The following is a 22,742-nucleotide window of genomic DNA, read 5'->3' as shown; positions in this document are numbered from 1 at the left end:
AGGATCAAGTATCATGAGTCATAACAGAACAAAAAACTACAATACGGTTTTCAAATACTTTCAACAAACAACACAAGTCTAATGATAAAATCTAAACTGCCAACAAAAAAAAAAAAACAATCCATGCATACTCCCTTTCTCTTTCCCTTTCTCTTTCTCTTCCGCTTCGTCCTCCTCCTGTTCCACTTCTTCCTCATCGTCGTTGTTGTCTTTCTCCTCTTCACAACCTCATTAAATATAAGGATAAGAATATGGATTAGATTCCAAGAAGCATTTAATGACTAGTGATTTTCTCATGTGTTTGTAATGGATATATTTTGTTAGAAAACAATCTCAAACTAAAAAAAAATAAAGAATGGACAATTTGTTAGAAAGCAGAGAGGTACTATCAATTTTAATATTCAATCAATGAAATGATATACAACGATGCAAATTACTTGTGTTACAACTTAAAACATGCAAAAGTGTCTAACTGATTAAAATAATCTATAAAGAATAAACCTGCTCTTTATCAGCAAGTAGAATATTAGTTGTAGCATGGGGGGACTCCAAAAATTCCAAAAGCTTTGCCGACAGCTCCTCCTGAAACCATATCCATTTAATTATTTAATTTCAAAAAGTACTAAACTCTCTTCTCAAATGAAATCAGTATATATTATTATGACAAGACTTGCCTTCTTCACATTGGTCTTGTTTATTTGAATATTAAGAACATCACAGATGTCCAACAACTTTTCTTTGACAAATTTGTCAATCCTCTCATTTACCTTGGTTCTCTGTTTGTCCTGCCAAGAATGATAAATTCATGATTTTCAATAGTAGGTCCATTACAGCCTCAGACACTCCTGTTTTTATGAAACAACATTTGAAAAGAAACCATTAAGATTCATCCATAGAAAAATGCTAGCAACACACTCTTGCAAACACTTATGAAGTAAAATTTACCAAAGACCCTTTAAATTTAACTTGATTGGGTACCACTGACATAAAAAAAATAGATAAAGATGGGTGAACAATCAATTTCAAAATCTGCAAAGATAATATTTTATGGGTATACGATACCAAACCAAGATTGCATGCTAAAAGATACATCAAAATCATGATCCACCTAACAAATATGACACAAATGGGGTGAATTTAATAACAGAAGCAACTTTTTTCCACACATCAAATCAAATATAAAATTCACAAGTTACAAGACAAAGGCCAACCAAATTAAAAATAAAAAAATGAAAGAATTGAGGAAGAAGCAAGAAGTAACAAGTAAATCAATAACAAATTTTAAGGCCTCATTGGGGAAATTACTCAGTTTATGGTACAATTAAGACTAGCTTCAGCTATTACAGGCAGCACTGAATGCAAAGCAGGCCTCCAAATACTAATTACATGAAAACATTATCTTCATGTTTTCAGGTCAGATCTACCAGAATTCAATGTCTGTGATAAAATGTTTTTTCTTGATTCATTATTATATATCTTGTTGGTGATTAAAAAGACAAAAGAATCATAGTCAAAAATCAAGAATACCTTAGGCAAGAGTTTGTCATGTTCATGCACTTGACAGTCTTCTCCTCCTCCATCTTCTTGGTCATTATCTTCCATAACCTCATCCCACAACTGCTTCATCTCCTTCAAACGATCTTTCATCCTTCTCAGCCTCTGCACACACACCCATCAAAAAAGAAACAAAACCCACGATTCCAAATCCAAGAAAGATCAAAACTTTTTCAAGAACCGTCCATACCAGGGAGTCGGGTGCAGTATTTTCTTCGCAGTTGATACAAGGCAGAGGCAAGGGAGAGAGGTCGGACACGCTCCTCCGGAAGGTGGGCGGGACGGGCGGGAGGGCGGAGGGCGGAGGGTCTGGGCGGGCAGCAGGGGTCGGAGACGCAGCGGCGGAGGACGGGGGAGGAACGACCCTTGGTGAGGAGGGAGTGGAGGTTGAGGGGGACGTGGACGGCGGAGAAGCCGTGGAGGGAGAGGTCATCTTGGTCGCAGAAGAGCTTCTTGGCGCTGGGCTGGGCAGAGGAAGAGGGGGAGCGGCGCTTGATGGGGGCGACGGCGGAACAGGGCGCTTGATTGTCCTCGGATTTAGCGGCCTCCGCGGAAGCATCCTTCTCCGGAATCTTGGAGGCCGGTGGCGATTTGGCTTCGTGGAGCGGAGGCTTGGAGTCTTCTAGGATTTCGGTGGCCATGGATGGGGGAGGGGGGACCAGAGAATTGGGAACCCTAGCGGTGAGAAAAACCCTAGAATTGGAGGGAAAAGGAATAGAATCGTTGTGATTGGGATTAGAAGAGAGAGAGAAATGAAATTGGAGTTTGATGAGAGGGGGCGCTGGAGGGTTAAAGTGTGTGTGGGGTGGTTTTCAAAATTTGATGCCAAATTGTGAGCGGGTTTCGCCACTAGCTCACTCACTCTTTCCCCCTTCTTTTTTGCTTTTCTCCTGGCAAAACTACTTACTACTAACCTAAAAAATAAGAAAATGGAAATTAATTAATTATAATAAATCAAAATATTATAAAATTATAATTCAAATCAAAAGAAATCAAAAGTATTAAATACATTAAAATATTATAATTAAAAGAAATCTAGCATTAAATCAAAAGAGTATAAAAATCATAACTAAAATTATAATAAATATTCTGATATTAAATATTTGTATTAAAGAAATTATTACAGATTTTAAATTTTATTTATTATGTTTTATAATCAAAAGATATCTAATATTAATTCAAAAGATTATAATAATTATAACTCAAATCATAATAAATAATTTGATATTAAATTTATTATATATTAAAATTAATTAAATATTTTTATCAAAGAAACTGATACAAATTTTATATTTTATTTACTATATTTTATAATCAAAAGAAATTCAGTATTAAATTAAAAGATAATAAAAAAAATATAACTAAAATCATAATAAATTTTCTAATATTAAATTTAGTATATATTAAAATTAATTCAATATCTATATTTAAGAAATTGTTACAGATTTTAAATATATATTTTAAAGTTTTTATTTTATTAAATTAATTGAAAATAAATTATATTTTATCACTTTTTAATAAAGTAAGTGAATGATAATAAATTAACTAAATTTTTTAAATATATTTTAATTAAAAATATTTTTTTATCAATACAATGACTAAAAGTATTATAATAAATAATGAAATTAAATAAATTAAATCTTATAATGATTATTTTTTAATAATACTAAATTAAATATTCTAATTATTTTATAATAAATTAAAATAAAAAGATAATAAAATATTTTAACTGGTATTTCAAATAAAACACATTAAAATATTATAATCAAAAGAAATCCAGTATTAAATCCAAAGATTATAAAAATCATAATTAAAATTATAATAAATATTTTGATATTAAATATTTGTATAAAGATATTGCTACAGATTTTAGATTTTATTTATTATATTTTATAATCAAAAGATATCTAATATTAAATCAAAAAGATTATAATAATTATAACTCAAATCCAGATAAATATTTTGATATTAAATTTATTATATATTAAAATTAATTAAATATTTTTATCAAAAAAACTAATACAGATTTTAGATTTTATTTACTATGTTTTATAATCAAAAGAAATCCAATATTAAATTATAAGATAATAAAAATTATAAGCTTCTGTATTATATATATATATATATATATATATATATATATATATATATATATATATATATATATTACTTTCCCAAAGAAATCAAGTTGGTATAAAATTATTTTCATTTGATGATAATTTATTTTAAAATATTAAAATCTAGTTCATAAATAATTATGACAAGTAGAAATCAAATTAAATAGGAAGTCAAAAGATTTCTTATAAATTTTTCCCTGTTGAAAAAAAAATACTCCTAAAACACTGATGTAGCTACGAATAAAATCGGTCGCTATTTCGGTCGCTAAAACACTGATGTTTCACGAAACCAGATATGATCTTTCATTTTTCTTTTATAATCAAATTTGATTATGATATGAATTGATACGTGATTTTTTTCCCTTTAATTTATTTTGTAATCAGATTGGCTAATTTTGACTTGAAGCAACACATTAAAAGAGACAATATATTTTGATCATTTATTTCAATAAAAATTTAAAAACAAATCAGCTATACTCACTTGCTCTAACTTTGATCTGAGATCCTTCATGGTTCTCAAAAGATGAATTATTCAATATTTATGTTTCTCCTTCTCTACAGCAAGTAACTGAGCTTGCAACTTTAAGGATGAATACTCTAAAAAAAATCACAACATTTAATTTGTGCTTAATTTATTTAAAACAAATAAATAAATAAACATTTATTTTAAAATTTTAAATATTTGTATTTAAGAAATTGTTATAGATTTTAAATACATATTTTTAAGTTTTTATTTTATTAAATTAATTGAATATAAATTATATTTTATCACTTTTTAATAAAGAGAGTGAATGAAATAAATTAATTAAAATTTTAAAATATATTTTAATTAAAAATATTTTTTTTATCAATATAGCGACTAAAAATATTATAATAAATAATAAAATTAAACAAATTAAATCTTATAATAGTTATTTTTTATTACTGCTAAATTAAATATTCTTATTCTTTTACAATAAATTAAAATGAAAAGGTAATAAAATATTTTAATTGATATTTCAAATAAAATATATTAAAATATTATAATCAAAAGAAATCCAGTATTAAATTAAAAGATTATAAAAATCATAACTAAATTTATAATAAATAATTTCATATTAAATATTTGTATCAAATAAATTATTACAGATTTTAGATTTGATTTATTATATTTTATAATTAAAAGATATTTAATATTAAATTAAAAGATATCTAATATAATGTTGAGGATTTTTCAAAGTTTAGAAAAGATATTATATTATGTATATATATTACTTTTAATATTTTACAAAGAAATTAAAGTGGCACAACGGTACCATGCGTGGCCCATAATCTCCATGTCCATAGTTCGAATCCTAGCTTTGACATTTTAATAAAAATTGCCACATCAATTGACATTTGAATGATAAAAAAAAAAAAAAAGTTTTAGCTACCTAAATAAAATCGGTCGACCGATTTTCTCGCTACCACCCAAATCCGTCGCTAATTCGGTCGCAAAATAGCGACCGAAAATTTTCGGTCGCTATTTTAATCAGTCGCTAATTTCGGTCGCTATTTAGCATTTTTCTTGTAGTGAGTTAGGCAACAAACACACAAATTATACAAGCACAGTCATAACTACACATTATTTAGGTACAAATTCAAATTTTTTCATATAATACATACACATTCATTCATTATGCAAGGATGTCATGGACTCGACTCATAAATGTATGCATGTGGCGCCAGTCACGTATCTCATGATCACATTTCTCATCGTATCATTTCATCACATCATCATGTTACATCGTGGATGACCCAAGGTACACCTTGTTAGCATGTTACGTCGTGGGTGACCCTAAGGTACACCTTGTTAGCATGTTACGTCATGGGTGACCCTAAGGTACACCTTGTTAGCATGTTACATCACCAGTGACCCTAAGATACACCTTGTTAGCATCTTACGACGTGGGTGACCCTAAGGTACACCTTCTTAGCTCATATATGCACATGATGCATGTCACACGTTCACAAACTCATGGACTCATCACTTCACCTGTCATGAAATTTCATGTCTTATCACATTTCACATTCTCATAGTCATAGATTATCTCATCTCATCACATTTCACATCCCCATAGTCATAGTGTTCACATTAGCACATTCTCATTCACATCATGTCTCATGTCATTTGTTCATATTTCATATAGTGATACTTATAAATATTCCTCACAGGGTTTCGCACAAGAACCCACAGAGCACTTTAATTCATATAAAAACTTATCTAATTTTGAAATTAAATACATATTTACACTCTACATCACACAAAGAACGCAACAGAGCATTCAAAAAGCAAAATAGAAAACATTCATATTTTTCCTATTTCTCATAGGGTTCTCTCAAGAACCCACACTATAATTCATATCAAAACATATTCATTTTCAAAATCAATCACATATTCATACATCACATCCAATAAGGAACACAACGAAAGAATCAGAAAGAAAAATAGAAAACATTCTTATTTTGCTTGTTTCTCATATAGGGTTTCCCGTAGGAACCCATAGAGAACTCTAATACATATCAAAACATGATCATTCTCAAAATCAATCACATATCTACACATCACATCCAACAAGAAGCCCAACAGAACAACCAAAAGGTAAAATAGAAAATGTTCACATGTTTCCTGTTCCTAGAAGCATGCATCAGGCAAGGGATTGGGGGTCAATCCTACTACCTAACAATTATTCCCACACCTCGAGCGAGGTCACTCACTTCCCCCTTACTTGGATGAGTAGAAGACGAAGCTAGAGCGAAATCTGGTCAATCTTCTTCTCTTGGTTCTCCTTGGTCTCCTGAGAGTGTGTTTAGAAACACTACTAGAGTGCTCTATTTATAGATTTCAGGAGTGGCCAGAACGACCCATTTCGAATCCAGAACGGCCCGTTCTGGGCCCATGTGTAATACGTAAATTTCATACTCAGAACGGTCTGTTCCAAAACTAGAATGGCCCGTTCTGAAATCATATTTTACCTACAAAAGCCATGATTGGAACGACCTGTTCCCAAATCGGAATGGCCCATTCTGGCTTCGCATTTTACTCAGAGAATCATGTGTTGGAACGACCCATTCCAATCTAGTCTTTATTGGCCATTTTATTAGTCTGGAACGACCCATTCCAATTTGAGAACGACCCGTTCTAGGCTACTAAAAATCAAAATATTACAAAATAATTTTCATAAATATTTATTATTAAAATACTCATAATTATTAAAACCTTTAAAACATTCTATAAAACCCATTAAAATAGCTATAAGAAAATAATCTCCATAAATATAAAAATAAATAATGATTAATCATTATACTAGTAGAAAATTCGGGATGTTACAATTCTCCCCTCCTTTTTGAAATTTCGTCCCTGAAATTTACCGAAAACCTGAATGGATAAAATTCATGCATTTTGCTCTTTACTTCAAAATATCACTTTCCTAAATGTTTCCTATCATAAAATATACTAGTAGAAAATCCCATGTAACCACACTGCCTCACTGATGTACATCTCTATCAATTTCTCCAAGGAATATCTATTATCAATAAGGGTAAGGCAAGCAAACTTGGTGAGTCTATCCACTACATCCAAAAAAAAATCAAAATTCTTAAGCATCTTTAGGCAGACCTACAACGAAGGTCCATTTACACCCCATATCACTTCCAAAATGGGACGTCTAAAGGCTGTAAAAGTCCTAAAGACTTCTAGTGTTCCACCTTAGACTTCTGGCATACTACACACGAGCACACAAATTCCTTTACTTCTCTCTTCACCTTAGGCCACCACGCTTCTTCTGCGCCACTCTGATACATCTTAGTAGCTCCTAAATGAATGCTAAGAGTACTTTTTTGTCCTTTCTCTAAGATCATCTTCCTTAATTCAGGATTACTAGGTACATAAATTTTATTCTTGAACCCTAAAACACCATCAACTTTCACTCGTAAAGGGCTATCTATACCCCTACCAATCTTTTGCACTTGGTTTACTAAGACAAGATCTAACTCCTAGGCTTCTCTAATCTCATCCATTAATTCACTAGTCACTTTCAACATACTCAATCCAATACTTTTAAGGGTGAGCTCACACATGACACTTAAGTCTCTAACCTCCTTAATCAAATCCAACCTTTAAATCATCAAAGACGATGGGGGAATGGTCATCCTACTCAAAACATAGACCACCATATTGGCTTTACCTAGATAAAAACTAAGATTAAAATCCTAGTCCTTAAGAAACTTCAACTATTTCCTTTGTCTCATAATCAACTCCTTTGGTCAAAAGATATTTAAGGCTCTTATGATCACTAAATACCTCAAGCTTAGAATCATGTAGGTAGTGTCTCCAAATCTTTGTGTAAATATCATAACCGCTAAACCAAGGTCATGGGTAAGGTAATTCCTCTAATGAATTCTCAATTTCCTAGAAGCATAAGCTACTACCGTTCCTTCTTGCATCAACAATCCACCCAAACCCATCTTAGAAGCACCACTATATACGACAAAAGACTTACTAAGAATCTAGTAGTATTAACACTAGTCAATCTTTCCTTAAGAGTTTGGAAACTACTCACACTTACTATCCTACATAAAGACAACTCTCTCTTTCTGGTTAATTTAGTCAAAGGTAATGCTATCTTAGAAATTTCCTTAATAACTCTCTTAAATAATAAGCTAATCTAAGAAAACTCTTAAACTCTCTAATTGACTTAGGTATCACACACTTAAGCACAACTTCTATCTTAGATAGATATGTTGAGATTCATAGTGGTGAATCAACTCACATCTGGAGAATGAAGGTTTTGATGATAACAAAGTATGGATCAAAGCTGACCAGGGACATCAACGAGTCAAAAACAAAGTCAAGAAGAAAATGTGGCTATTATGTTGTGTAATAGGAGTAGCTCATAAATTGTATTATTTTGTTGAGCTTATTTTTCATGTGTGTGCTTTGTGCATGGGTTAATCTTTATCTAATCTGATTAAGAGTGAGTATGATGATGAGTTAGAAACTTAAGAAGTTATTTTGAGACATAAAACAGAGTTTTTGAAAATTGACTCAAAATAATCGATTATCATTAAATATAATCGATTATTCCAGCAACAGGTAAAAAGCATGCCTTGCTGCAATAATTGATTATTTGTGAAATAATCGATTATCCCAGGAATCACTCTCTGGAATAATCGATTATCCTGCAAAATAATCGATTATCCTGCAAAATAATCGATTATCCTGCAAAATAATCGATTATCCTGCAAAATAATCGATTATCCTGCAAAATAATTGATTATCCAGCAAAATAATCGATTAAACTATTCTTGGTTGATTTCTAGAAATCATGAAGAACAAAATAATCAATTATTCTTTAAAATAATCGATTATCTGGTTCTAAAAATGTTATAAATAGTTCTTACATTTTGAAACTTCAGAACAAGATAGAACTGAGAATCAAAAAGAGAAAAACGTTATTGTGAAGTCTTTGTGATCTTCTTAGAGTGTTTTCTTTGTGAAACCAAGAAGTAAGATGTTTTTGAAATGTTTTGAGAAAAGATCATCATCATCATCACATTCTTGAAAAGAGAAAGATTAAGATTTTCTTTTGAATTCCAGGTGAATTCGTTCCTTTAATTCTTTGTGAATAATTGTAAATCTTGAGTAGGTTTCTCAAGTGGTAAGGAATTCTTGTAGTGAGTTTCTACAAAGGGTGCTTTCTTGGGGTCAAGAAAGTGATTATCTTGAATGTAGGAGTGTATGCATGTGTGGTATGCTTGTAAAACTTCTTCATTAAGATAGTGGAATAAATCTTGATCAGGTTATGATTGAGGACTGGATGTAGGTCACATGTGGAGTGGCTGAACCAGGATAAAATACTTGTGCTATCTTCTCTTACCCTTATCTCTTACTTTGAGTAATATCTTGGTTGTGTGTTAAAAAGATCATTCTTGATTAACATGTTTGTATGCACAATATTGTTTTAAATTGAATCAAAGTATTGCATATTGATTGCTCTTAACTTTGAATCTTATTAAAGATTAATCAAGAAAGCATATAGGATTCATTCTTCATTAACAAATCTTTAAGGAACTTCTTTGAAAATTTATATTAGAAAAGTTTGAATTGAAATAAAGATCCTAAGAACTTTGAAAAATTTTGAAGTGTCATAGAATCCAATTCACCCCCCTTCTTGGATTGAGCCATTCTTTTCTAACAAGATATACATTATACCTCCACTAAAATTTAAAATACCTAGAAAACTCACTTCATACAACCAAAAATCATACTCAGATAACTTAGCCTAAAGTTGTCTTGGATAAATCCTCACTCTCAACTCCAATCTAATGATATCACACCTTGAGGTCAACCTTACTAAACACACAAATATCCACTAATTAATCCATAAGGTCATCTATCCTCGTATCAACATACACACATAACAAATCATATTAGAATACCTACTTCAAACATTCAATATATATCATCCCTAAGCATGTACGGATCAATCACCATTTACTCCATGTAGCATGTACATGAACCAACTTTACCACATAGCATCATACAAACTTAAAAATCTCTCAATCCACATGACATCTCAGAACATCATGACAAAATCATCTTTTATCCTTGCATTGCCTAACAACTCAAAAATATCATGACACCATACATATCCCTTCAACAACTGTCAAAGCAAATGATACCTAGAGAGTTATACTCATCTAAATGATCTCAAACCTATCTCAAAAGAAAGATAAGAGAATAAGCTACAACTCTTATGAAGACACGAGATTCTAAAAAGATCATCTTCTTAGCTAAAAACTCAAAAACCACCACAGATATATTCAGCGCTTACAACTAAACCTTTGATCACCAAAGTAGCTATAACTGGAGTTCCAGACCTTCGTTTTACTTGATTCCAGTTCCATTGGAAAGATAACGTCCAAGGATACAACTTTTGTGAAGACCATAAAATCTAATTCTGTCAATATAGCACTTGTACTGGTACAACAAAACTACAGTGCAAAACATCCCCTACACCAAACAACAATAGTGTATCAACATCTAAGGCCATGAAAATACCTCAATCCTACCAAATTCACACCTCAAATTCATATTCAAGCTTCCCACTACAATACTAAACCAAAACAACTCACATATTTAGTACAACAGACTTAGAAAATAAAACTTACATGCTACCTAAACCATAAAAGGTTAATATGCAAGCACCAACACTCAAGAAAATTACCAACATTTCAATCTCTCATCAAGAATACCAAAACTCCAATTCTCAACATACAACCTCCTTGGATTCAATCGCTAAAACTACAAATTTCAGAAACGTCCATCAACCATAAACTCTCAATACATTCGACAAATCAATGTCTCACACACATCCAAGGTTCTAATAGTTCTAACTAGTTAGCACGATGCTTTGTCCACTACTACTTGCACATATGCTCGCAACACGAGCGATACCACCCAACCACTACTTCTTATGTAAGCAAGAAGTATCAAAACAAATAATCAATCATAAATAGTATCATTTAAGCTATATCATGTCCATCAGCCAAATTATGAGAAAAAAATACACACAATTAAATAAACAACAAACATAGTCATTCATCACACTAGCACATCAATAAGTTCCACAATCAAATCATTTCATCATTCATCTACCAAACTAGCATAGTAGACTCCTAACTCACGGCCGATTGGATCGACCTGCTCTGATACCACTAAATGTGACACCCTCTACCCCGACATGATTATATAATAATTAAAAGAAATAACTTATTAGGTTAAAAAAATATTTAGAATTAAAACAACAATTCCAATAACATGAGAGTAGAGAATTCACATTCATCAACTTAAAATGTAATCAAATGAGGAAAAAATGAAACATGAGTTCTTCCTAAACAAAATACAATAATAAAGTCCTAATTATGCCTAGCTATGCCCCGATGTCACATATATCCTATCAGAGCATGCCCAAATGAAGTCTAAGCCTCATCACCAACATCCTCATGTTGATGATCACCTGCAACAAAATTTTAAACACATACAAAGGACAACAAGGGAGTGAGAAACATCTCACTCGGTTCTAAGTGTAGAAATAAAAGTTAGGCAACACACACATACAAATCATACAAGCACAATCATAGCTACACATTATTTAGGTACAAATTCAAATTTTTACATATAATACATACACATTCATTCATTATGCAAGGATGTCATGGACTCGACTCATAAATGTATGCATGTGGCGCTAGTCACGTATCTCATGATCACATTTCTCATCATATCATCTCATCATATCATCATGTTACATCATGGGTGACCCAAGGTACACTTTGTTAGCATGTTACGTCGTGGGTGACCCTAAGGTACACCTTGTTAGCATGTTACATCACTAGTGACCCTAAGGTACACCTTGTTAGCTTGTTACATCACTAGTGACCCTAAGATACACCTTGTTAGCATGTTACGTCGTGGGTGACCCTAAGGTACACCTTGTTAGCATGTTACATCACCAGTGACCCTAAGGTACACCTTGTTAGCTCACATATGCACATGATGCAAGTCACACGTTCACATTCTCATAGTCATAGCTTATCTCATCTCATCACATTTCACATCCCCATTGTCATAATGTTCACATTAGCACATTCTCATTCATATCATGTCTCATGTCATTTATTTATATTTCACATAGTGATACTTATAAATATTCCTCATAGGGTTTCACACAAGAACTCACAGAGCACTTTAATTCATATAAAAACTTATCAAATTTTGAAATCAAAATACATATTTACACTCTACATCACACAAGGAACGCAACAGAGCATTCAAAAAGAAAAACAGAAAACATTCATATTTTGCCTGTTTCTCATAGGGTTCTCTCAAAAATCTAGAGAGCACTATAATTCATATCAAAACATATTCATTTTCAAAATCAATCACATATTCATACATCACATCCAATAAGGAACACAACGAAAGAATCAGAAAGCAAAACAAAAAACATTCTTATTTTGCCTGTTTCTCATAGGGTTTCTCGTAGGAACCCATAAAGCACTCTAATACGTATCAAAACATGATCATTCTCAAAATCAATCACATATCTACACATCACATCCAACAAGAAGCCTAACAGAACAATCAGAAGGCAAAATAGAAAATGTTCACATGTTGCTTGTTCCTAGAAGCATGCATCAGGCAAGGGATTGGGGGTCAATCCTATTACCTAACAATTATTCCCACACCCCGAGTGAGGTTTCTCACTCCCCCTTAGCTGGATGAGCAGTAGACGAAGCTAGAGAAAAATCTGGTCAATCTACTTCTCTTGGTTCTCCTTGGTCTCTAGAGAGTGTGTTCAAAAACACTACCAGAGTGCTCTATTTATAGATTTCAGCAATGGCCAGAATGAACCGTTTCGAATCCAGAACGACCCGTTCTGGGTTCATGTGTAATATGTAAATTTCATACTCAGAACGACCTATTCCAAAACTAGAACGGACCGTTCTGAAATCACGTTTTACCTACAAAAGCCATGATTGGAACGACCTGTTCCCACATCAGTTCTGGCTTGACATTTTACTCAGAGAATCATGTGTTGGAACGGCCCGTTCCAATATAGTCTTTATAGTCCATTTTAGTAGTCTGGAACGGTTCGTTCCAATTTGAGAATGGCCCGTTCTGGGCTACTAAAAATCAAAATATTACAAAATAATTTTCATAAATATTTATTATTAAAATACTCATAATTATTAAAAACCTTTAAAACATTCTATAAAACCATTAAAATAGCTATAAGAAAATAATCTCCATAAATATAAAAATGAATAATGATTAATCATTATACTAGTAGAAAATTCGGGATGTTACACACGGGGAAGAGAAAAAGAAGAAGAAGAAGAAGAGAAATGGCACGGGAGTCTTCCTTCACAGCCTAAGCTCCACACCTACTTCAACAACCTTGAGAATCACAAATGAAGTGAATGAGTTTTGGGGAAGAAATGAAATGGAGAAAAAAATAGGGAAGAAGGACTCGCGGGTCTCAAATTTTAATCCACAAGAAAAATAAAAATATTTAAATTTACATGTTTTAACTATAAAATATTATTTTACTAAATTATTTATAAATATATCATTATAATTAATTTTAATTTTAAAATTAAATAAATAAAATATATAAAATTTTGTAAATATGATAAATTAATGATAATGAGTTTTAATTAAATGATAATTTATAAAATTTTAAAATTAAAAGTATTTACTTAACAAAATATTATTTTACTAAATTATTTACAAATATTTCATAAAAATTAATTTTAATTTAAAATATTAATAAATTAAAAATTTATTTTAATTAAATGTATAAATTAATGATAATGAGTTTAATGTAATGATATTTTTTAAAATAAAATTATTTAATAAAAAATTATTTTTAAAAATAATAAATATTTTAAGAGTTAATATAATTTATAATAATATAATTTTGTAGTTCAAAATAATTATATTAATTTTCTTTCTAAGGACATGATCTAATTAATATTTAAAGAAAATCTTGAGTTCCAAATTGATTAGAAATAAGATAATTAAAGAGTATAAGTAGAAACAACACTCACCTCGCAAGTTAATTGTGTAGGTTGAGTTAGACCAATAACATATATTCTAAAATTTCAAAAGGTCATCAATCAAATGTTGGAGGTGTGAAAAAAATATTATGAATTCATTGTGAGTGTTTGAAAGATAATAATTGAAGAATTAATGGTGATTTGACACTCACAATTATGATAGAATTTCTTGTAAATTTAAAATTTGTAAGAAATTCAGCAAAAAAATTTACACAAAATTACTTTTGAATTATAAATTTGTATGAAACTTTCTGTAATAATTTTCTTAATTTTTTTCACAAAAATTTTTCTTTAGAGTTTTTTGCGAAAAAATTAGCAGGAAAATTCTGCAAGAAAATTTCTTGCGAATTTTAAAATTTGTAAAAATATATTATCCATGAAGATATTACCTAAAGATAAAATTTCGTAGAAAAATTTGTAAGAATCTCATTTCTTGCAAATTTTTATGTAAAATTTCCATGAAAAGTCGCATGTAATATAAAGTAACAAAGAATATTAAACTGTTGTAATTCGGCAACTCTGTTGAATATGACAATAATGATGAATATCATTAAACTCATCATCTAACTTTCCATATATTTTACAATTTACTATAATTAATATAATATCAAAATAATAGATTTCAAGAATTAAAATAAATGAATATAATATTAATTTTTTTATTAATATATATTATTATCATTAAAATTAGGAAAAATCTTTTATATATAAATTGCATTAAACATAAACATAACTGCTAGTAGTATTGGTTGTTTGAATTCATCACAATATTAACAAATAAAAAATGTAGTAAAAAAATATTTTTAAAAAATTATTTGAATAAAATTTACTATTAGGCAAAAGCAGTACCTTCCACGCTTCATCAAAAGGTCAAGTTCGTAGTGGATGACAAACTGGTAGTCGTACAAGCAGAGGAGGATATGATTATTAGTAAACCATTGACCATTCCGTTTGTAGATGCGGTCGAAGAAGCATTAGAAATAGCCTTCTAAGCACTGGAAATTGCTCATGTAGAAAAGATCCCAAACAAGAAGAACCCGACAACACAATTTTTGTTCAAAAATGGCTATTGACCGGGGCAGGGGCTCGGTAAGAATGCCCAAGGAATAAAAGAATTACTAAACTACATAAGTAATCCAGTGCGACGAGGTTTGGGATATGAACCAACAACGGAGCTCGAAAAGGAAAAGCCAATCACCCTTGCTCTATATGAGATTTTTCAGAGCGCCGGTATCCAAGCAAGTGGAGGAACAACCTTGGTGATTAGATCAACTAGGCCCCTTTGAAAGGATAATTTTCCCATATTCCTGTGTATGAATCACAAACTCGGGGTTTGCCCTAAGCCCTCGAGCTACATTAAAAAGGGCACGTGTAAATCAAGATTTTATTCTCAATGCCATGCTTTTTATCCATGTCACTTCTTTTGCTTTTTCTCTACTCTAGGCTTCAATAAATAACCCACAATAAACAAAGCACGTCCAGAATAGAGACATCACTTGAACTGAAACACCTCAATTTTCAAAAAGGTTATTATTATTATTATTAGATGGTATTTGGTCATAATTATTTTAATAATTATAGAGGAATATTATTTTGTACGTTTTAAATAATTATTATTTTGGACAATTATTTTGTACGTATTAAATAAGTATTTTTATTAGCATTTTTAAATAAATATTTATATGTTTTAAGAGAAGGTTGATTTTATATGATATTTTGTTATTGAAATTATATTATTATATTTAGGGTCAGAAATATATTATTATTATAAAGAAAAAATATTTTATAATATACATGTATTTATTTTATTTAATTATTTTGAGGAAAATTAGAAGTGGGTTAGAAGAGAAGGAAAATGGGTTGGGTTGACCCAGTCCAATGGATTAATTTTAAGAAAGGAGTCAGGTGGTGTTAACCCTATCTGCCTCATTTGCTTTCTGAAGAGTTAGGGAAAAAAAGAGGAGAAACAAAGAGCTCTAAGAAAGAGTACTCAGGAACGATCATAGATCACACCAAGACCATTCATCTTCTGCTCATCCAGGTACGGGGGAGATGAGTTTCTTCATATGTGAATATAGGGGTGTTCGGGTAGTGAGGGCAATCCCTAAGTCCCTCTAGGAACTCTATTTAAAATTCTGAACGATTATCTGTGCAATTGATGTTCTAAATTCTTAATTCATTTGGAAGAACTTATTTCTTGAATTGTCTTTGAATTCCATTGGGGCTTTCTTGTTAATTCTTTATCCTTAAATTTGATGACTTGAATTTTATGTGTTAAGAAGAGTTTAGATTTTTTTTTTGTAAAACCAATGGAAACCAATTTTTGAGGCTTGAGATGTGTATGGATTGATTTGGAACGTATGAAGAATATAAATGGAGTTAAACTGAACCAACGGGGTGTAGAAGTAGTGAAAATTGGTAAAAACCTTGTTGAAACTCGTAAAACGCAGGTTTAATTTCATAGAGGGGAGTCTGGGCAGAGATTTGGGCGCTCAGCGCCAGTTTTGGGCGTCGGGCGTCGGCACCCCGACATACATTTGTAATTTTGCGATATCTTTCTGTGTAGTTATCCAAATCGAGTGCCGTTTGTTTTGTTAGAAACTAGACATCTGGGGCTACCATTTAGACACAAGAATCGTGTAAAAATATTAATATTTGATCAAGTTATGTGAGTTGCAATTTGAGCCTTCCAATCTGTGTGCGAACCACAACATCAATTTTTGTGAGCCCTGAATGGTAACCTAAACGACTTTATTAGGATTTGTGTTCTTCATGAAAGTTGTAGATATTGATGTTAGGATTCTAATGGAGTTGGGATCACTTAGAAAGGATATGTATATCTCGAGTTATGGTTAAATTATTAACTGAATGTCATAGATATTGTGATGTGTGTGAAGAATTATGTGAAATTTGTGGTCTATGATGTTGATAACTTAATGATAGGTACCTAGCATGTGAGGATGATATTGCATGGATTGTTATTGACATGTGATGATGTTATATAATGGAGATGCATTAATTATGAGTTACGTGGGATGCATGAGTTGCATGAGACTTATGAGTTGCATGTGGTGCTTGAGAAGCCAGACGTGGCTATATTGCATTGGACCCTGGGCCCAGAGAGGGGTTGAGACAGGGGGGACCATGACGGGAGGCATTCCATGCGTGGGCCGTTGGGTGTTTAACTGCGCAGCTCACTGGCCATAGAGGGTTTAACGGTGGGTGGATTGCCTTTGCACGGGCCGCTGGGTGTTTAACCGTGCAACATATCGGCCCTGGGAGGGTGTGAGAACGGTATGCCTGCATTGGCAACAACTAAGGGAATTGACGAGGTACGCCCATTGTGCGGAGTGCCAAGTTGAGACTCTTAGGAGAGGAGATGTGTATGAGCATATAGTGAGCATGTGTATGAAAGCTTGTATGATTGAAAAAAAAATGATGTTTGATAATTATATGAGATGTATTTGTTGTTTATAGTTAATGATGATATTTTGGTGCACGGTGTGGGGTGGGAATTGGGTAGCTCTATGTTCATATATGATGTTATCTATCTCTCACCGTCCTGTTTTTATGTGGTTTTCTTTTAGGTGAAGATGAAGGCACTCATAGTGTTGAGTTCTAAAGGGAAAGGGTTCTGCTCTGATAGGATGTGACATTGGGGCATGAATTTAGGATGCTTTAGTTATGAATTGTTATTTGTCGTTTGAGGAGACTTATTTTTAGGAGTTTTATATTCACCTTATATTTGTAAATTCTGGATCCCTTTCATTTTTCTTTAGAGACCTTGATAATTTTCTTTTAAGAGTAAAACTTTATTATTATTATTATTATTATTATTTCTATTTATTTCAAGACTTGTGAACCTATGAGTTTTTATTAAAATATGTGGACCCTTCTTGATGTTATATTTATTGAATTATTCTTATTGTTGTTACTTATCTATTATGGGGTAGAAGGGTGTCACATGAACAATAGGGATACAAAAGGGATTTAGTAAGAAGGGTTGGTTGAGGCAGGTCGGTGTTTGGGCTCAAACAAACATGTCTTTGAGAAATAAAGCTAAACGTCCTCCTAGTTGTCTGACTAGCGTCGCTTGGACCTTTGACTAGATTCTCTAGAGCGTTGATAGGGTATCTAGATCGCCCTTCGACTTTTGATTTAGATGTTTTTTGCTTGCTTTTCGTTTTTCCCAGAATTTTTTTTTTGCAAGTAGTTGTATTCAAGCATAGAATTTCTTTACGGCATTGGAGTTTATTGGATAGGCAAGTTTTTAGTCATTCATGTTGATAAGGATCAATGCTTCGCTAGAAAAAGCCCGCTTAACTACATATGGACCTTCATAGTTTGGCGTCCACTTACCTATCTTATTCTTTTGAGTTGGTAGGAGCTTTTTAAGCACCAGATCACCCTCTTGAAAGTGTCGAGGGTGAACTTTCTTGTCGAAAGCCCTCTTAATTCTCTTTTGATAAGTTTATCCATGACAGATAGATTCCAACCTTTTCTCTTCTATGAGATGAAGTTTAGTGAGAAACACACAGAAGGGAGGGTTGAATGTGTGTGTAAGAAGGATTTTAAAAACGTTTTCGCAAAGGTGATACTTTCCGTTAGAAAATAATGTTTCAGCTGCGTAAGGAAAGTGCAAGGTTGATTAAAAGGAACTATGTGTACGAAGTTCTATCGTCTGTTCGAAAATGATTTTCTCAGTCAAACAAATATGAGTCCATTTAAATATTATTTAGAAGATAGATAGTAGTAAACGAAGTTTTTCAAAGTGACGAGTCAATATGAGTGAAACTACATTGCTAAGTTAAATAATAGTGCAAAGAGTTTTTATACTAGTTCACTCGTTCTGAGCTATGTCCAGTCTCCTTCAACTAAAGGGTTCCACTAATCACAATGGATTACAAGTATTTTTAACCACTTCTGGTTCGTCAACCTCACTTGCTGATGCTAGTATTCTTAAACCACTTCTGGTTCTCTAAGTATTCTCTACCACTCTTGGTTCGTCAACTTCACTTGCTGACACTAGTATTCTTAAACCACTTCTGGTTACCCAAGTATTATTTTGCTAGCCTCTTCAGGCTTTTACAAATGATAATTGTTTTGAGTGTGTTTGTAACTCTCGCAGAGAGGATGAAATGATTTTAACACTCACTAAGGTTTTCAACCTCAGTTTTATAGGAATGTGTTTACAGTGTGTATGTAACTCTCATAAAGAGGATAAAATGATTTCTACACTCCCTAAGATAAGCTATCATAGTTTTACATGGATATTCAACTTTTTCACACTACAAGAAAAACTGTTATTATCTACGGAATATTATCTATAGAAATTTTTCCATAAATAACGTTTAATTATCTACGAAATTTTTTTCGTAGATAATATTTAATTTTCTATAGAATATTATCTACGAAATTTTTTCCGTAGATAATGTCCAGTTACCTACGGAAATTTTCGTAGATAAGTTATCTACAGAAATTTCCGTAGATAACTTAGCTACAGAAATTTTCGTAGATACCTTATCTAAGGATATTTCCGTAGATAACTTATCTACGGATAATTCCGTAGATAAATTCCGTAGGTAAAACATGTTTTTATTATCTTTTCATATTTATTTATTATAAAATAATTAAAATATTTAATTTAACATCATTAAAAAAATAATCATTATAAAATTTATTCTTTTTAAGTTTAATTATTTTATAATACTTTTTAGTTACCGTATTTATCAAAAAATTATTTTTAATTAAAATATATTTTAGAATTTTAGTTAATTCATTATCATTCACTCACTTGATTAAGAAGTGATAAAATATAATTAATTTTTAATTAATTTAATAAAATAAAAACTTTAAAATATATATCTAAAATCTATAACAATTTCTTAAATACAAATATTTAATTATTTAATTTTAATATATACTAAATTTAATATTAGAAAATTTATAAATATTTTAGTTATAATTTTTATTATTTGTAATTTTTAATATATGTCTGTGTGTAACTATTCGCTCTATTCTTTTAATTTTTAAATTATTTATTCATTTTATTTTTATTTTATATATTCTAATTTTATTTGTAATAATATGATTATATATTTAAATATTTTAATTTTAATAATTTTTTAAGTATATTTTTGTCTTTTCACTTAAAATATTTGAATTTCTATATTTTAATTTGAATTATTTTTTAAGAATATTTTTGTTTTTTTGTCTTAAATTTTTGAATTTCTATATTGTAATTTTAATAATTTTTTATTTCTATTATTTATTAATTTTTTTCTTTTTTAATGCTTTATAACATTATTGAAATTTTATAATTAACAAAAAAACTAAAAATATTTAATATAATAAAATTTATTTTAATTTAATGTACAATCGTTGCAAAGCTTATTACATTGTCGTAATAAAAAATATTTTAGGTATTAATCAACTCATTATATAAAATCATTTATGATTGAATGACAATTTATATCAATAAAATACATATATAACTAAATTAAAAAAATTAATAATCTCATTTAATAATCATCAGGATAATTGGGTGGGAAATTTTAAAGATAATTGTTTAATCATTATCGAACCTACTATAATAATGGATTCAAAATCGAGTAGGTAGTTGAAGCATGGACATGGGTTTCAAACTTCAAAGTTTTTGATTTGGCAGCCCCATTTTCAGAACCCGCCCAAATATCAAAATTTCTTTTCGTTTCCTCTTCAAGAATACACCAATCTCCGCCCTTCATTATCGCAAGATCAACGGCCTTCTGTACTCCTCCCTGCCACGTCACTGATCCACGCACTGTCACACCCTCAAAGGAATACCACCCATTCATTTTTCCAACAAATCAACGCTCAACATTCCCCCATTCATCTCTCTCACCGTTCTCGCACACACCGCAATTTCAAAATCCCACACCGCTCCCTCCAACGTTTCCACCACCATCAAAGAAGCAAAAGCACTAAACTTCGTTGTTCGTCACAAAACATCTTTTCTCGATGGCTCGCACAAAGCAAACTGCTCGCAAGTCCACCGGCGACAAGGCGCCGAGGAAGCAGCTGGCGACGAAGGCCGCCAGAAAGTCCGCTCCGACCACTGGCGGCGTGAAGAAGCCCCACCGATTCAGGCCCGGCACGGTGGCGCTCCGCGAGATCTGCAAGTACTAGAAGAGCACCGAGCTTCTCATCCGCAAGCTCCCGTTCCAGCGCCTTGTTCGGGAAATCGCGCAGGACTTCAAGACCGACCTCCGATTCCAGAGCTCCGCCGTGTCGGCGCTCCAGGAGGCCGTCGAGGCCTACCTCGTTGGTCTCTTTGAGGACACCAACCTCTGCGCCATTCACGCCAAGCGCGTCACCATCATGCCCAAGGACATTCAACTAGCTAGGCGCATCAGGGGCGAGCATGCTTAAGCCCCTAGCTTGTCTGTATAGATAATTTCAAGCGTTGGTTGTTGTTTAGCTGTTAATGCGGTTTTCTTTCAAGATTATGTAACGTTCTATTATGAATGAAATTATCGTCTTTCTGCTCCAATTGTTTCACTTTAGTGTGGTTTTGCTCTTTGATTTATTATTATTATTATTATTATTATTATTATTTTAAATCATGTTATTGGGCTTTTGATTTTCTTGACTTTTACTATGATTAAGGCTTTTTCTTGTGAATTTGTGTATATTATTTTGATTTATAACAAAGAATCGAGTTTAGTTGATTTGTCTGTGGGTATATTGTTCATCGCAAATTGTGACCAGCCTGATTTGAGCTTGTGAACAGCCTGATGAAGAGTTATTTATGGAAATTTCCGTAGGTAAGTTATCTACAGAAATTTCCGTAGATAACTTACCTACGAAAATTTCCGTAGATAACTTACCTACGGAAATTTTCGTAGATAACAAATTTTCGTAAATAACTTATCTATGGAAATTTCCGTAGGTAAGTTATCTACGAAAATTTCCGTAGATAAGTTATCTATGGAAATTTTCGTAGATAAATGCATCCGTAGATATATTCTATTTTCATAGATAAAATCCGTAGATAACGTTACCTACGGAAAATTTTTCGTAGATAACGTTATTTACGATCTTATTATCTACGGATTTTTTTTCGTAGATAATTCGTAGATAATTATCAGTTCTCTACGAATTTTCATCATTATCTATGGATTTTTTTCGTAGATAATGCTGATTTTTTCTTGTAGTGTCACAAGAAGAGAGGTAAGTTTGTTTTTGACGCTTGTTTTGGCTTATTGCTTGTTTCTTTCTCTTCTTTTTTCCATATTTCCAAGTCTTGACATTTATAGCCTTATGTTGTATCTGCTCGTTATTTGAATTTGAATGTTTCCATTGAGGCGGAGTTTTCCGTTGGTGCAGATAAGCGTTTGTTCATGGCTACACAAATCTTCTTCATTTAATGCATTTGATTTTGCATTA

At 31.6% G+C, this 22,742-nt stretch overlaps 1 protein-coding gene and 1 pseudogene across 1 annotated transcript; one reads left to right on the top strand and one right to left on the bottom strand.

The window, feature by feature from the left end:
• Nucleotides 1-1,325: 1,325 nt before the first annotated feature.
• LOC145953917 (uncharacterized) lies at nucleotides 1,326-3,548 on the bottom strand. The gene is made up of 2 exons (XM_083067685.1): nucleotides 1,745-3,548; nucleotides 1,326-1,659 (listed from the first exon to the last, which is right to left on the bottom strand). Exons 1-2 carry the CDS (start codon nucleotides 2,193-2,195, stop codon nucleotides 1,607-1,609), a joined length of 504 nt encoding a protein of 167 aa, XP_082923811.1. The 5' UTR covers nucleotides 2,196-3,548; the 3' UTR covers nucleotides 1,326-1,606.
• Nucleotides 3,549-20,946: 17,398 nt separating this feature from the next.
• On the top strand, nucleotides 20,947-21,846 carry LOC109793249 (histone H3.2-like; annotated as a pseudogene).
• The last annotated feature ends 896 nt before the right edge of the window (nucleotides 21,847-22,742 follow it).

The sequence above is a fragment of the Cajanus cajan genome, chromosome 1, assembly GCF_000230855.2.
Source record: "Cajanus cajan strain Asha chromosome 1, NIPB_CcT2T_4, whole genome shotgun sequence".
NCBI lineage: Eukaryota > Viridiplantae > Streptophyta > Magnoliopsida > Fabales > Fabaceae > Cajanus > Cajanus cajan.
This window is presented reverse-complemented; position numbering and strand designations above follow the sequence as displayed.

What these genes read in the sequence shown, in the direction of transcription:
- LOC145953917 (XM_083067685.1), bottom strand. Translation starts at nt 2,195, where the DNA reads ATGGCCACCGAAATCCTAGAAGACTCCAAGCCTCCGCTCCACGAAGCC. An exon ending in ATACTGCACCCGACTCCCTG is followed by an intron (nt 1,660 to 1,744) that starts GTATGGACGGTT and finishes GTGTGTGTGCAG; the next exon opens with AGGCTGAGAAGGATGAAAGA.